The following is a 17,769-nucleotide window of genomic DNA, read 5'->3' as shown; positions in this document are numbered from 1 at the left end:
GAAAAGGTTTTTATGATTTTTTCCTGACTTTTTTCCCCCATTTTTTAAAAAGTTTTTTATGGTTTTTTTTTCCTGCATTTTGTCTAATTTTTTCCAATTTTTAAAATGTTTTCTTCTGATTTTTTTTCTGGTTGTTTTCTAGGTTTTTTTCCTGTTTTTTTCCAATTTTTAAAATGTTTTTTTTTCTGATTTTTTTCCACTTTTTTCCCAATTTTTAAAATGGTTTTTCCTCACATTTTAATGATTTTTTTTCTGATTTTTTCTGGGCTTTTTTTCTGATTTTTTTCCATTTTTTCCCAATTTTAATTTACTTTTCCTGATTTTTTTCTGTATTTTTCCAATTTTAATTTTTTTTTCCATTTTTTTTCTTATATTTTTCTGATTTTTTCCAATTTCCAATTTTTAATTCTTTTTTCTGATTTTTTCTGATTTTTTTCCATTTTTTATCCAATTTTAAAAATCTTTTTTCTGATTTTGTTTCTGATTTTTTCTACTTTTTATCCAAATTTTAAAATGTTTGTTTCTGGTTTTTATTCTAATTTTTTTCTGATTTTTTCCACTTTTTTCCCCATTTTTAAATTTTTTTTTCTGATTTTTCCCCACTTTTCCCCCTATTTCTTAACAGGTTTTTTTCTCTTTTTTTTCCAAATTTTTCTCATTTTTTTTCCACATTTTTCCTGGATTTTAGCTGAATTTTTCCTGGTTTTTCCCCTAAATTCCCATTTTCTCCCCCAAATTCCCATTATTTTCCATTTTCTCTCCATTTTCCCCCAAAAAATTCCCATTTTTTCCCATTTTTTCCCCATTTTTCCCCTCCTTACCCGATTTTTTCCCCCCTGGGGATCCGGGGCTGCTCCGGTTGGGATTTGGGATTTGGGATTTTTGGGGAAAATTTGGAATTCCATTCCCCAGAGCTGCAGGAAAAAAACCCAGAAAATTCCCTTTGGTAATTCCAGGAATTCCCAGAAATTTGGGATTCCCCCAAAATTTTCAGGTTTTCCCTCAAAAATCCCCCCAAAATTCCCAGATTTCCTCAAAAAAAATTCAATTTTTTCCCCAAAATTCCCATTTTCGCCCCTAAAATTCCCAGATTTCCTCCAAAAATTCCATTTTTTTACCCAAAATTCCCAGATTTTTCCCCCACATTTCCATTTTTTTTTCCCTCCCAAATTTCCCCCCAAAATCCCCAGAAATTCCCAGATTTCCTCCTCCCAAAATTCTCATTTTTTTTCCCCCAAATTCCCAAATTTCCCCCCAAAATCCCCAGAAATTCCCAGATTTCCTCCTCCCAAAATTCTCATTTTTTTTCCCCCAAATTCCCAGATTTCTCCCCAAAATCCCCAAAATTCCAGAATTTCCCCCAAATTTCCCAGAATCCTCCAATTTCCCAGAATCCCCCAAACTTCTCCGACTTCCCAGAATTCCCCAAATTTCCCAGAATTCCCCCAATTTCCCAAACTCCTCCAATTTCCCACAATCCCCCACACGCCCCCAGTTTCCCAGAATTCCCCAAATTTCCCAGAATTCCCCCAATTTCCCAAATTCCTCCAGTTTCCCAGAATCCCCCACACTCCCCCAATTTCCCAGAATGCCCCAAACTCCCAAACTCCCCCAATTTCCCAGAATTCCCCCAAATTCCTCCAATTTCCCAGAATCCCCCAGACTCCTCCAATATCCCACAATCCCCCAAACTCCCCCAGTTTCCCAGAACTCCCCATTTTCCCACACTCCTCCAATTTCCCACAATCCCCCACACTCCCCCAGTTTCCCACAATTCCCCACATTTCCCAGAATTCCCCCAGTTTCCCAGAATTCCCCAAATTTCCCACAATCCCCCACACTCTCCCAGTTTCCCACAATTCCCCCACAATTTCCCAGAATTCCCCCAGACTCCTCCAATATCCCACAATCCCCCCAATTTCCCAGAATTCCCCATTTTCCCACACTCCTCCAATTTCCCACAATCCCCCACGCTCCCCCAATTTCCCGGAATTCCCCCAAACTCCTCCAATTTCCCAGAATCCCCCAGACTCCTCCAATATCCCACAATCCCCCACACTCCCCCAGTTTCCCAGAATTCCCCATTTTCCCACACTCCTCCAATTTCCCACAATCCCCCACACTCCCCCAGTTTCCCACACTCCCCCAGTTTCCCACAATCCCCCAGAATTTCCCAGAATCCCCCAGACTCCTCCAATTTCCCAGAATCCCCCGGACTCCCCCAGTATCCCACAATCCCCCAGAATTTCCCACAATTCCCCCAGGCTCCCCCAGTATCCCACAATCCCCCACCGCTGTCCCCGCCGTCGCTCAGCGTCTCCATGGTGTCGGCCCCGTTGCCATGGAAACCGTTGAGGGCGGGGCCTGGCCAGGGCTCGGGGGCGGAGGGGGCGGGGCCAGGCCCGGGCTGGGGGCGGGGCTTGGATTTCTTCTTCTTGGGCTGGGGGAAAATGGGGAAAAAATGGGGAAATTCAAATTATAATGGGGAAAATTCAAATTTTAATGGGGAAAATTCAAATTATAATGGGGAAATTTAAATTATAATGGGGAAAAATGAGATTTTAATTGGAGGGAAATGGGGAAATTTAAATTTTAATGGGGAAAATGGGGAAATTGAAATTTTAATGGGGAAAATTCAAATTTTAATGGGGAAAAATGAGATTTTAATTGGGGGGAAAATGGGAAAATTGGAATTTTAATGGGGATAAAATTGAGATTTTGATTGGGGGAAAAATGGGGGAAAATGGGGAAAATGGGTAAATTCAAATTTTAATGGGGAAAATGGGGGAAAATGGGAAAATTGGAATTTTAATGGGGAAAAAATGAGATTTTAATTGGGGGGAAATGGGGAAAAAATGGGGAAAATGGGGAAATTTAAATTTTAATGGGGGAAATGGGGAAATTTAAATTTTAATGGGGAAAATTCAAATTTTAATGGGGAAAATTGAGATTTTAATTGGGGTGAAAATGGGAAAATTGAAATTTTAATGGGGAAAAAATTGAGATTTTAATTGAGGGGAAAAATGGGAAAAATGGATAAAATTGAAATTTTAATGGGGAAAAAATGAGATTTTGACTGGGGGGAAAATGGGGAAAAATGGGGAAAATGGGAAAATTTAAATTTTAATGGGGGAAATGGGGAAATTCAAATTTTAATGGGGAAAAAAATGAGATTTTAATTGGGGGGAAAATGGGAAAAATGGGTAAAATTGAAATTTTAATGGGGAAAAAAATGAGATTTTGATTGGGGAAAAAATGGGGGAAAATGGGGAAAAAAATGGGAAAATTGGAATTTTAATGGAGAAAAAATGAGATTTTAATTGGGGGGAAAATGGGAAAATTCAAATTTTAATGGGGAAAATGGGGAAATTTAAATTTTAATGGGGAAAATTCAAATTTTAATGGGGAAAAAATGAGATTTTAATTGGGGTGAAAATGGGGAAATTCAAATTTTAATGGGAAAAATGGGGAAATTTAAATTTTAATGGGGAAAATTCAAATTTTAATGGGGAAAAAATGAGATTTTAATTGGGGGGAAAAAAGGAAAATTCAAATTTCAATGGGGAAAATATTGAGATTTTAATTGGGGAGAAAATGGGAAAATTGGAATTTTAATGGGGAAAAAATAGAGATTTTAATTGGGGGGAAAATGGGGAAAATTTAAATTTTAATGGGGAAATTTAAATTTTAATGGGGAAAATTGAGATTTTAATTGGGAGGAAAATGGGGGAAAATGGGAAAAACTGAAATTTTAATGGGGGAAATGGGGAAAATGGGAAAATTCAAATTTTAATGGGGAAAAAACTGAGATTGTAATTGGGGGAAAATGGGGAAAATGGGAAATTGGAAAATGGGAAAAATTGAAATTTTAATGGGAGGAAAAATTGAGATTTTAATTGGGGAAAAATGAGGGAAAATGGGAAAAATTGAAATTTTAATGGGAAAAAATTGAGATTTTAATTGGGGGGAAAAGGGAAAAACTGAAATTTTAATGGGAGAAATGGGGAAAATGGCAAAATTCAAATTTTAATGGGAAAAATTCAAATTTTAATGGGGGGGAAAAAAGGGGAAAATGGGAAAATTCAAATTTTAATGGGGAAAAAATTGAGATTTTAATTGGGGAAAAATGAGGGAAAATGGGAAAAATTGAAATTTTAATGGGGAAAAATGGGGAAAATTCAAATTTCAATGGGGAAAATGGGAAATTGGGAAATGGGAAAATTCAAATTTTAATGGGGAAAATGGGGAAAAATTACTAAAAATGGGGGGAAAAGGGGAAAATGGGGAAATATAAATTTTAATGGGGAAATTCAAATTTTAATGGGGGAAAATTGAGATTTTAATTGGGGGAAAAAAAGGAAAATGGGGTAAAAATGGGGGTTAAATTCATATTTTAATTGGGAAAAATGGGGGAAATTATGGGGAGAAATTGGGAAGAAATTGAGGAAAAAATTGAGGAAAAATGGGGAAAATCCATCTTTTAATTGGGGAGAAGATGGGGAAAAATAGGGGAAAAATTCACATTTTAATGGGAAAAATGGGGAGAAAATTGGGATTTTTGGGAATTACTTTTTTTTTCCCAGTCACCGTCCATTCCTTGAGCACCTCGCTGGCATTGCCTGGAAAAAAAATGGGAAAAGTTGGGAATGAGGTGGAAAAAAAATGAGAATTCCTGAATATTCCATCCCAAATTATTTTCAATCCCAAAATTTCCATCCCAAATCCTCAAAATTTCCATCCCAAAAACCAAAAATTCCTAAAAATTCCACCCCAAATTTCCTTCAATCCCAAAATTCCATCCCAAAAATTCCACCCCAAATTTCCTTAAATCCCAAAATTCCATCCCAAAAATTCTTCCAATCCTCTCAAATTCCTTTTTCTGTCACCCCAAAACCCAAAAATTCCCCAAAATTCCAACCCCAAATCCTCTTCAATCCTAAAATTCCATCCCAAAATTTCTCCAGTCCTTTAAAATTCCCATTTCCAGTCACCCCAAATCCCAAAAAATTCCCATTTTTTCCCATTTTTTCCCCATTTTTACCCCCCATGAAGGCCTGCACCGTCCTGTCCCCTCCCAAAATTCCCATTTTTTCCCAAATTTCCCCATTTTTTCCCCATTTTTACCCTCCATGAAGGCCTGCACCATCCTGTCCTACCCCAGAATTCCCATTTTTTCCCATTTTTCCACCAAATTCTGGATTTTTTACCCTCCATGAAGGCCTGCACCGTCCTGTCCACTCCCAAAATTCCCATTTTTTCCCATTTTTCCCCATTTTTTCCCCATTTTTTACCCTCCATTAAGGCCTGCTCCATCCAGTCCCTTCCCAAAATTCCCATTTTTCCCCATTTTTTCCCCAAATTCTGTATTTTTTACCCTCCATGAAGGCCTGCACCATCCTGTCCCACCCCAAAATTCCCATTTTTTCCCAAATTTCCCCAAATTTCCAGGATTTTTACCCTCCATGAAGGCCTGCACCGTCCTGTCCTCTGTCAGAATTCCCATTTTTTCCCAAATTTCCCTGTTTTTTCCCCAAATTCTGGATTTTTACCCTCCATGAAGGCCTGCACCGTCCTGTCCCCTCCCAAAATTCCCATTTTTTTCCCAAATTTTCCCATTTTTTCCCCAAATTCTGGATTTTTTACCCTCCATGAATGCCTGCACCATCCTGTCCCACCCCAAAATTCCCATTTTTTCCCAAATTTTCCCATTTTTTCCCAAATTCTGGATTTTTTACCCTCCATGAATGCCTGCACCGTCCTGTCCACGGCGTTGTCGAAGTGCTGCAGCACCAGCACGATCTCGGTGTTGCTGCGGTTGGGAACCACGGCACGGACGGCCTGGACCTGGGGAAAACAGGGAATAATAACTGGGTAAACTGGGAATAGGAACTGGGAATGATGGGAAAAGGAACTGGGAATGATGGAAAAAGGAACTGGGAATGATGGAAAAAGGAACTGGGAATAGTGGGAAAAGGAACTGGGAATAGTGGGAAAAGGAACTGGGAATAACTGGGAACCACGGCACGGACGGCCTGGACCTGGGAACACAGGGAAATATGGGAAATGGAACTGGGAGAACTGGGGAAACTGGGAAAAGGAACTGGGAATAATGGGGAAAAATCCATGGGGGAAAAACTGGGAACCACGGCATGGACGGCCTGGACCTGGGAACACAGGGAAAAATGGGAAATGGAACTGGGAATACTGGGAATACTGGGAATACTGGGAATGATGGGAAAAGGAACTGGGAAAACTGGGAATAATGGGAAAAGGAACTGGGAATAATGGGAAAACTGGGAACCACGGCACGGATGGCCTGGACCTGGGAACACAGGCAAAAATGGGAAATGGAACTGGGAGAACTGGGGAAACTGGGAAAAGGAACTGGGAATAATGGGAAAAATAACTGGGAATAATGGGAAAAAAATCCATGGGGGAAAAACTGGGAACCACGGCACGGACGGCCTGGACCTGGGGAATGGGAAAAGGAACTGGGAAAACTGGGAATAATGGGAAAAGGAACTGGGAATGATGGGAATAATGGGAAAAGGAACTGGGAATGATGGGAATAATGGGAAAAGGAACTGGGAATAATGGGAAAAGGAACTGGGAATAATGGGAAAAGGAACTGGGAATAACTGTGGAAAACTGGGAAAAGGAACTGGGAATAATGGGGAAAATAACTGGGGAAACTGGGAACCATGGCACGGACGGCCTGCACCTGGGAACACAGGGAAAAGGAACTGGGAATAATGGGAAAACTGGCAAAAGGAACTGGGAAAACTGGGAAAAAGAATTGGAAATAATGGGAAAACGAACTGGGAAAACTGGGAAAAGTGGGAAAAGGAACTGGGAAAACTGGGAATAATGGGAAAACTGGGGAAAGGAACTGAGAATAATGGGAAAAGGAACTGGGAATGATGGGAAAAGGAACTGGGAATAGTGGGGAAACTGGGAAAAATCCACGGTGGAAAAACTGGGAACCACGGCACGGACGGACTGGACCTGGGAAATGGGAAAAGGTACTGGGAATGATGGGAAAAGGAACTGGGAATGATGGGAAAAGGAACTGGGAAAACTGGGAATGATGGGAAAAGGAACTGGGAATAATGGGGAAAATAACTGGGAATAATTGGGAACCACGGCATGGACAGCCTGGACCTGGGGAATGGGAAAAGGAACTGGGAGAACTGGGAATAATGGGAAAAGGAACTGGGAATAACTGTGGAAAAATGGGAAAAGGAACTGGGAATAATGGGGAAACTGGGAAAAGGAACTGGGAATAGTGGGAAAAGGAACTGGGAAAAACTGGGAACCACAGCACGGATGGCCTGGACCTGGGAATGGGAAAAATGGGAAAAGGAACTGGGAATACTGGGAATACTGGGAATACTGGGAATACTGGGAATAATGGGAATACTGGGAATACTGGGAATAATGGGAATAATGGGAATAATGGGAAAAATAACTGGGAACCATGGCACAGACAGCCTGGACCTGGGAATGGGAAAAATGGGGAAAGGAACTGGGAAAACTAGTAAAAGGAACTGGGAATAACTGGGAAAAGGAACTGGGAATGATGGGAAAAGGAACTGGGAATGATGGGAAAAGTGGGAAAAGGAACTGGGAATGATGGGGAAGGTAACTGGGAATAACTGAGAACCACGGCATGGACGGCCTGCACCTGGGGAAAACAGGGAAAAATGGGAAATGGAACTGGGACTAATGGGAATACTGGGAAAAGGAACTGGGAATAATGGGGAAAGGAACTGGGAATGATGGGAAAAGGAACTGGGAAAACTGGGAAAAGTGGGAAAAGGAACTGGGAATAATGGGAAAAGGAACTGGGGATACTGGGAATAATGGGAAAAGGAACTGGGAATAATGGGAAAAATAACTGGGAATAATGGGAAAAAAATCCATGGGGGAAAAACTGGGAACCACAGCATGGACGGCCTGGACCTGGGAACACAGGGAATAATGGGAAATGGAACTGGGAGAACTAGGGATACTGGGAAAAGGAACTGGGAATGATGGGAATAATGGGAAAAGGAACTGGGAATAATGGGAATACTGGGAAAAGGAACTGGGAATAATGGGAAAAGGAACTGGGAATAATGGGAAAAGGAACTGGGAAAACTGGGAATAATGGGAAAAGGAACTGGGAATAATGGGAAAACTGGGAACCACGGCACGGATGGCCTGGACCTGGGAACACAGGCAAAAATGGGAAATGGAACTGGAAGAACTGGGGAAACTGGGAAAAGGAACTGGGAATGATGGGAAAAATAACTGGGAATGATGGGAAAAAAATCCAGGGGGGAAAAACTGGGAACCACGGCATGGACAGCCTGGACCTGGGAATGGGAAAAATGGGAAATGGAACTGGGAATACTGGGAATACTGGGAAAAGGAACTGGGAATAATGGGGAAAGGAACTGGGAATACTGGGAAAAGGAACTGGGAATACTGGGAACCACGGCATGGACAGCCTGGACCTGGGAAATGGGAAAAATGGGAAATGGAACTGGGAATAATGGGAAAAGGAACTGGGAATAACTGTGGAAAAATGGGAAAAGGAACTGGGAATGATGGGAACAATGGGAAAGGGAACTGGGAAAAACTGGGAACCACGGCATGGACAGCCTGGACCTGGGAATGGGAAAAGGAACAGGGAATGATGGGAAAAGTGGGAAAAGGAACTGGGAATAACTGGGAAAAGGAACTGGGAATGATGGGAAAAGGAACTGGGAATGATGGGAATAATGGGAAATGGAACTGGGAATGATGGGAAAAGGAACTGGGAATAATGGGAAAAATAACTGGGAATAACAGGAAAAGGAACTGGGAATAATGGGAAAAAAATCCATGGGGGAAAAACTGGGAACCACGGCATGGACGGCCTGGACCTGGGAAATGGGAAAAGGTACTGGGAATAATGGGAAAAGGAACTGGGAATAACTGTGGAAAAATGGGAAAAGGAACTGGGAATAATGGGAAAATAACTGGGGAAACTGGGAACCACGGCACAGACAGCCTGAACCTGGGGAATGGGAAAAATGGGAAATGGAACTGGGAATAATGGGAATACTGGGAAAAGGAACTGGGAATAATGGGAAAAGGAACTGGGAAAACTGGGAATAATGGGAAAAGGAACTGGGAATAATGGGAATAATGGGAAAAGTGGGAAAAGGAACTGGGAATAGTGGGAAAACTGGGAACCACGGCACGGACGGCCTGGACCTGGGAACACAGGGAAAAATGGGAAATGGAACTGGGAATACTGGGAATACTGGGAATACTGGGAAAAGGAACTGGGAATAATGGGAAAAATAACTGGGAACCATGGCACGGACGGCCTGGACCTGAGAATGGGAAAAATGGGGAAAGGAACTGGAAAAACTAGTAAAAGGAACTGGGAATAACTGGGAAAAGGAACTGGGAATGATGGGAAAAGGAACTGGGAATGATGGGAAAAGTGGGAAAAGGAACTGGGAATGATGGGGAAGGTAACTGGGAATAACTGAGAACCACGGCATGGACGGCCTGCACCTGGGGAAAACAGGGAAAAATGGGAAATGGAACTGGGACTAATGGGAATACTGGGAAAAGGAACTGGGAATAATGGGGAAACTGGGAAAAATCCATGGGGGAAAAACTGGGAACCACGGCACGGACGGACTGGACCTGGGAAATGGGAAAAGGAACTGGGAATGATGGGAATACTGGGAAAAGGAACTGGGAATGATGGGAAAAGGAACTGGGAATAATGGGAAAAGTGGGAAAAGGAACTGGGAATGATGGGGAAGGTAACTGGGAATAATGGGGAAAGTGGGAAAAGGAACTGGGAATGATGGGGAAGGTAACTGGGAATAACTGAGAACCACGGCATGGACGGCCTGCACCTGGGAAAAACAGGGAAAAATGGGAAATGGAACTGGGAGAACTGGGGAAACTGGGAAAAGGAACTGGGAATAATGGGAAAAGGAACTGGGAATAATGGGAAAAGGAAATGGGAAAAGTGGGAACCACAGCATGGACGGCCTGGACCTGGGAAATGGAAAAAGGAACTGGGAAAACTGGGAATAATGGGAAAAGGAACTGGGAATACTGGGAATACCGGGAATACCGGGAATACTGGGAAAAGGAACTGGGAATAATTGGGAACCACAGCATGGACAGCCTGGACCTGGGAAAACAGGGAATAGTAACTGGGAAAACTGGGAAAAGGAACTGGGAATAACTGTGGAAAAATGGGAAAAATCCATGGGGGAAAAACTGGGAACCACGGCACGGACAGCCTGGACCTGGGAAATGGGAAAAACGGGAAATGGAACTGGGAGAACTGGGAATACTGGGAATACTGGGAAAAGGAACTGGGAATAATGGGAAAAGGAACTGGGGAAAAATGGGAAAAAAATCCATGGGGGAAAAACTGGGAACCATGGGATGGACGGCCTGGACCTGGGAATGGGAAAAGGAACTGGGAATAATGGGAAAAGGAACTGGGAATACTGGGAAAAGGAACTGGGAATAATGGGAAAAGGAACTGGGAATAACTGGGAATAATGGGAAAAGGAACTGGGAATAATGGGAAAAGGAACTGGGAATAGTGGGAAAAGGAACTGGGAAAACTGGGAAAAGTGGGAAAAGGAACTGGGAATAATGGGAAAAACAACTGGGAATAACGGGAAAAGGAACTGGGAAAACTGGGAAAAGTAACTGGGAATAACTGTGGAAAAATGGGAAAAATCCATGGGGGAAAAACTGGGAACCACGGCACGGACGGCCTGGACCTGGGAATGGGAAAAGGAACTGGGAATAATGGGGGAAAATGGGAAAGGGAACTGGGAATAATGGGAAAAATAACTGGGAATACTGGGAAAAGGAACTGGGAAAAACTGGGGGAAAGGAACTGGGAAAAACTGGGGACAAGGAACTGGGAAAAACTGGGGACAAGGAACTGGGAAAAACTCGGGAAAACTGGGGGGGAAATCCATGGGAAAACCAGAGAAAAAATCTCTGTTTGGAAATTCTGGGAATTTGGGAATTCTGGGCATTGGGAATTTGGGAATTGCAGGAATTTGGAATTTAGGATTTGCAGGAATTTGGGAATTTGGGATTTGCAATTTGCAGGAACTGGGAATTTGGGATTTAAAGGGATTTGGGATTTGAAGGAATTTGGGATTTGGGATTTGCAGGGATTTGGGATTAGCAGGAATTGGGGATTTGGGAGTTGCAGGGATTGGGAATTTGGGATTTGCAGGAATTGGGAATTTGGATTTAAAGGAATTTGGGATTTGCAGGAATTTGAGATTTACAGGAATTTGAGATTTACAGGAATTGGGATTTGGGATTTGCAGGAATTTGGGATTTGGGATTTGCAGGAAATTGGGCTTTAGCAGGAATTTGGGATTTGGGATTTGCAGGAATTTGTGAATTTGGGATTTGCAAGAATTGGGAATTTGGGATTTGCAGGAACTGGGAATTTGGGATTTGAGATTTGTAGGAACTGGGAATTTGGGATTTGAGATTTGCAGGAACTGGGAATTTGGGAATTTGGGATTAGCAGGAACTGGGATTTGGGATTTGCAGGAATTTGGGATTTGCAGGAATTTGGGAATGTGGGATTTTGGATTAGCAGGGATTTGGGATTTGAGATTTGCAGGAATTTGGGAATGTGGGATTTGGGATTTGCAGGAATTTGGGATTAGCAGGAATTGGGATTTGGGATTAGCAGGAATTTGGGATTAGCAGGATTTGGGATTTGGGGTTTCAGGCACCTTGTCCCTGATGCTCTCGCTGCAGCCGCCCTGCGCCCGCACGGCCCCGGAGCGAGCGTCGAACACGAACCCCGAGGGGTCTGGGGGGAAGGGAAAGGTCTGGGGTGAGAGACCCCAAAAACTGCTCTGATCCCAAACATCCCTGACCCCAAATATCCCTGACCCCAAATACCCCTGACCCCAAATATCCCTGACCCCAAATATCCCTGACCCCAAATACCCCTGACCCCAAATATCCCTGACCCCAAATCCTGATCTGACCCCAAATATCCCTGATCTGACCCCAAATCCTGGGGTGAGAGAACCCCAAAAACTGCCCTGACCCCAAATATCCCTGATCCCAAATATCCCTGATCCCAAATATCCCTGACCCCAAATACCCCTGATCCCAAATATCCCTGATCTGACCCCAAATCCTGGGGTGAGAGACCCCAAATATCCCTGACCCCAAATAATGTCCTGATCCCAAATACCCCTGACCCCAAATCCTGATCTGACCCCAAACCCTGATCTGACCCCAAATACCAGCTCTAATCCCAAATCCTGCCCTGATCCCAAATCCTGATCTGACCCCAAACCCTGCCCTGATCCCAAATAATGCCCTGACCCCAAAAATCCCTTTTTTCCTCTTCATTTTTCCCCCCAAAATCCCATTTTTTTCCATTCCCATCCTGCATTCCCCATCTGGCACCAAAAATTGGGACAATTATCCCAGAAAATAAAAAAAAAAAATCCAATTTTTTTCTTATTTTCCCCTTTTCCCCCCCATTTTCACCCTTTTTTCCCTCCTATTTTTCCCCTATTTTTTTCTTTTTCCCCCTATTTTTTCCCCTTTTCCCCTCCTATTTTTTCCCTCTTTTTTCCCCATTTTTTTCACTACTTTTTCCCTTTCCCTCCCCATTTTTCTCATTTTTTTCTCTCCCATTTCCCCCCTTTTTTCCTTATTTTTCCCCTATTTTTCCCTTTTTTTCCCATATTTTTTCCCTACTTTCCCCCCTATTTTTTCCCCCTTTTTCCCCTATATTTCCCCTTTTTTTCCTCCCCATTTCCAAATTTTTCCATCCCCATCTGGCACAGAAAACTGGGAAATAATCCCAGGAAATAATAAAAAAAAATCCCATTTTTTCCCATATTTTTCCCTATTTTTTTTCCCTATTTTTTCCCATATTTTTCCCATATTTCCCCTATTTTTTTCCCATATTTCCCCTATTTTTTCCCCTTTTTTCCCTATTTTTTCCCATATTTTTCCCTATTTTTTCCCCTTTTTTCCCTATTTTTTATCCCATATTTTTTCCCTATTTTTTTCCATATATTTTCCCCTTTTTCCCTCATTTTTTCCCCTTTTTTCCCTATTTTTATCCCATATTTTTTCCCTTTTTTCCCTCATTTTTTCCCCTTTTTTCCCATATTTTTCCCATATTTTTCCCCTATTTTTCCCTATTTTTTTCCCCATTTTTCCCTATTTTTTCCCATATTTTTCCCTATTTTTTTCCCATATTTTCCCCTATTTTTCCCCTTTTTTCCCTATTTTTTTCCCATATTTTTCCCATATTTTTCCCATATTTCTCCCATTTTTTTCCCTTTTTTCCCTATTTTTTTCCCATATTTTTCCCTATTTTTTCCCATATTTTCCCTATTTTTTCCCATATTTTTCCCATATTTTTCCCTATTTTTTTCCCATATTTTTCCCTATTTTTCCCATATTTTTCCCATATTTTTCCCTATTTTTTTCCCATATTTTTCCCTATTTTTCCCATATTTTTCCATATTTTTCCCACATTTTTCCCTATTTTTCCCCACATTTTTCCCTATTTTTTTCCCATATTTTTCCCTATTTTTTCCCATATTTTTCCCTATTTTTTTCCCATTTTTTTCCCCTATTTTTCCCATATTTTTCCCTATTTTTTCCCATATTTTTCCCATATTTTCCCCATATTTTTCCCTATTTTTATCCCATTTTTTTTCCCTTTTTCCCTCATTTTTCCATCCCCATCTGGCACAGAAAATTGGGATTTTGCTGCCAGGAAGCCTCTCAAGAATTAATTGAAATTAAATAAAGACAAACGAGGCCCCTCCCCCTCTGCAAACACTGAGGGGGGTTGAGATCCCAGGGGAGGCTCCAGAGACACAAAAAAAATGGGAAAGGGAGGGAAAAAATAAAATAAAAAGGGAAAAATAAAAATTAAAAATAGGGGGGATAAAGGGAAAAATGCAGGGGAAAAATAAAATAAATAAAAATAAAAATAAAAATAAAATAAAAAATAAAATAAAAATAAAATAAAAATAAAATAAAAATAAAATAAAAATAAAAATAAAAATAAAAATAAAAATAAAAATAAAAATAAAATAAAAATAAAATAAAAATTAAAATAAAATAAAAATAAACTGGGGGAAAAGAAAAAAATCCAGGGGAAAAATAAAAATTAAAAAAAACTGGGAAAAAGAGGAAAGGAAGGGAAAATAAAAATTAAAAATAGGGGGAATAAAGGGGAAAATGCAGGGGAAAAATAAAAATAAAGATAAAAAGGGAAATGGGGAAATGCAGGGGAAAAAAAAAACAAAAATAAAATGAGAAAAATGCAGGATAAAACTCAAAATAAAATGGGAAAATTAAAAAAAATAACTTGGAAAAGAGGGGGAAATGCAGGGAAAAATAAAAATAAAAATAAAAACAAAAAAACTGGGAAAAAGGGGAAAAATGCAGGGAAAAAACCCAAAATAACCTGGAATAAAAGGGAAAAATCCATTTTTTCCCCCTCATTTTTCCCCTTATTTCTCCCCAATCTTCCCCATTCTCTCCTTATTTTTTTCCCATTTTTTTCCCATTTTTTTTCCATTTTTTTTCCATTTTTTTCCCATTTTTTTCCCATTTTTTTCCCCATTTTTCCCTTATTTTTCCCTTTTTTTTTCCCTTTCCCCCCCTTATTTTTCCTCATTTTTTCCCTTTTTTCCCAATTTTTCCCTTATTTTTCTCCTTTTTCCTCCTTTATTTTCCCCCTCATTTTTCCCCAATTTTCCCCCTCATTTTTTTCATTTTTTTCATTTTTTTCCCTTTCCTCCCCCAATTTTCCCCTCATTTATTCCATTGTTTTTTCCATTTTTCCCTCCTTATTTTTCCATTTTTCCTCTCATTTTTCCCTTTTTTTAATTCCATTTTTTTCCCCAATTTTCCCCCCATTTATTCCATTTTTTTATTCACTTTTCCCTCCTTATTTTTCCCTTTTTTCCCCAATTTTCCCCTCATTTATTCCATTTTTTTTATTCACTTTTCCCCCAATTTATTCCATTTTTTTTCCCAATTTTCCCCCCATTTATTCCATTTTTTTTTTCCATTTTTCCCCTCATTTATTCCATTGTTTTTTCCATTTTTCCCCTCATTTTTCCCTTATTTTATTCACTTTTCCCTCCTTATTTTTTTCCCTTTTTTTCCCAATTTTCCCCTCATTTATTCCATTTTTTTTCCCAATTTTCCCCCCATTTATTCCATTTTTTTTTCCATTTTTCCCTCCTTATTTTTCCCTTTTTTCCCCATTTTTCCCCCCATTTATTCCATTTTTTTTCCCATTTTTCCCCTCATTTATTCCATTTTTTAATTCACTTTTCCCCTCATTTATTCCATTTTTTTATTCACTTTTCCCTCCTTATTTTTTTCCCTTTTTTCCCCAATTTTCCTCTCACCCAACCCCCAAATTTATTTTTATTTTTGAAATATTTTTGAATTTTTATTTTTTTTTAGTTTTTACCTTTGTGTTGCTTCCTGGACATTTCTGCAATTCCAGAGGATTTGGAGCAGGAAAATTTGGATTTTTTTTTATTTATGGGAATGTCCAAAAGGAGGAAATTTCCTGGAAAATAAAAATAAAAAAATTCAAATTAAATGTTTGAGTGAGAAAAGAAAAAAAAACAATTAAAAAATGGGAAATAAATAAAGAATTTTTAAAAATATATCCTGGAATATCCCAAATTTATCCCAATTTTTAATTTAGGGATATTAATTTATTTAATTTAAGGACATTAATTTATTTTTGGGACATTAATTTATTTTTGGGACATTTATTTATTTTAATGATATTAATTTAATTTTTTAAAAATTTATTTTAGGGACATTAATTTATTTTAGGAACATTAATTTATTTTAAGGACATTAATTTATTTTTTTGACATTTATTTTTGGGCCATTTATTTATTTTAAAGATATTAATTTAATTTTTTAAAAATTTATTTTAGGGACATTAATTCATTTTTGGGACATTATTTTAGGATATTTCTTTATTTTGGAATATTAATTTCCTGGGGAAATTCCTTAATTAATTAATCCTAATTAATCCTAATTAATCCTAATTAATTTAGTTTTCTGTTAATTAATCCTGACTTTTCCTGCCCCAAAATCTCAATTTTTTGGGGATTTTTCCATAGAAAAAAAGGATTATTCCTGATTTTTTCCCTGTTTTATTCACAAATCCACCCTTAATTAATTAATCCTAATTAACCCTAATTAATCCTAATTAACTTCAGTTTTCTGTTAATTAATCCTGGATTTTCCTGCACCAAAATCCCAATTTTTTTTTATTTTTCCATAGAAAAAAAGGATTATTCCCATTTTTTCCCTGTTTTATTCACAAATCCATCCCTAATTAATTAATCCTAATTAATCCTAATTAATCCTAATTAACTTTAATTCCTGTTAATTAATCCTGGCTTTTCCTGCACCAAAATCCCAATTTTTTTTTATTTTTCCATAGAAAAAAAATTATTATTCCTGATTTTTTTCCTGTTTTATTCACAAATCCACCCTTAATTAATTAATCCTAATTAACCCTAATTAATCCTAATTAACTTTAGATTCCTGTTAATTAATCCTGGCTTTTCCTGCACCAAAATCCCAATTTTTTTTTATTTTTCCATAGAAAAAAAGGATTATTCCTTAATTTTTTCCCTGTTTTATTGTAAAATCCATCCTTAATTAATTAATCCTAATTAACCCTAATTAACCCTAATTAATTTTAGTTTTCTGTTAATTAATCCTGGCTTTTCCTGTCCCCAAAATCTCAATTTTTGGGGATTTTTCCATAGGAAAAAAAAAGGATAATTCCCATTTTTTCCCAGTTTTATTGTAAAATCCATCTTTAATTAATTAATCCTAATTAATCCTAATTAACTTTAATTCCCTGCCCCCCAAAATCCCAATTTTTTTTGGATTTTCCAGAGTTTTCCAGAAGAAAAATGGAATTTTTCCTCTCCTTTGTCTCCTCTCTCTGTTTGATTTTCCAGGGGAATTTCCCCTCTGGAATGGGGGAAAAAAAAGAGAAAATTTGGGATAAATTTGGGATAAATTTGGGATAAATTTGGGATAAATTTGGGATAAATTTGGGATAAATTTGGGAATGTCCCAAAAAATCAAATCAATAAAATTGATTAAATATAATAAAGAAATATTCCTAAAAACTAATATACAAAAGAAATGAAATGTAATTAAATTAAATTAAAATAAAAATAAAAATCCCAAAAACCTCAGGAATGTCCCTAAAAAAAACCTTTGGAATGTCCCCAAAAATAAAGAAATTAAAAATATAAAATAAATAAAATATAATAAATAAATATTTTAAAAAAAGCCTCAGGAATGTCCTAAAAAATATCCAAGGAATGTCCTAAAAATAACCCTGGAATGTTCCTAAAAAATAAAGAAATAAAATAAAAATAAAGTAAAATTAAATTAAAATAAAATAAAAATAAAAATAAAAATAAAATAAAATAAAAATAAAATAAAATAAAATAAAATAAAATAAAAATAAAATAAAATAAAAATAAAATAAAAATAAAATAAAAATAAAAATAAATAAAATTAAATTAAAATATCCCCAAAAAACCTCAGGATTTTTTAATTGGAAAAGTGGGGAAATGGGAATAAAAATGGGAATAAAAATGGGAATAAAAATCAAAAGTGGGAAAAAAAGGGAATAAAAAAGGGGAATAAAAATAAAATGGA

At 38.1% G+C, this 17,769-nt stretch overlaps 1 protein-coding gene across 1 annotated transcript in view; it reads right to left on the bottom strand.

The window, feature by feature from the left end:
* Positions 1-17,769, bottom strand: part of SPATS2 (spermatogenesis associated serine rich 2) — a 40,754-nt gene that overhangs the window by 14,343 nt on the left and 8,642 nt on the right. The window contains exons 2-7 of the mRNA XM_033083097.1: positions 15,527-15,628; positions 11,784-11,863; positions 5,736-5,844; positions 4,570-4,619; positions 2,293-2,440; positions 822-914 (exon numbers count right to left, since the gene is read on the bottom strand). Coding sequence (XP_032938988.1) covers positions 822-914; positions 2,293-2,440; positions 4,570-4,619; positions 5,736-5,844; positions 11,784-11,863; positions 15,527-15,548 — 502 coding nt within the window. The 5' untranslated portion in view covers positions 15,549-15,628. The remainder of the gene's footprint in view (positions 1-821; positions 915-2,292; positions 2,441-4,569; positions 4,620-5,735; positions 5,845-11,783; positions 11,864-15,526; positions 15,629-17,769) is intronic.

Source organism: Catharus ustulatus, chromosome 31 (assembly GCF_009819885.2).
Source record: "Catharus ustulatus isolate bCatUst1 chromosome 31, bCatUst1.pri.v2, whole genome shotgun sequence".
Taxonomy (NCBI): domain Eukaryota; kingdom Metazoa; phylum Chordata; class Aves; order Passeriformes; family Turdidae; genus Catharus; species Catharus ustulatus.
Note: the sequence above shows the minus strand (reverse complement) of the source record. Positions and strands in the feature narration are given on the sequence as shown.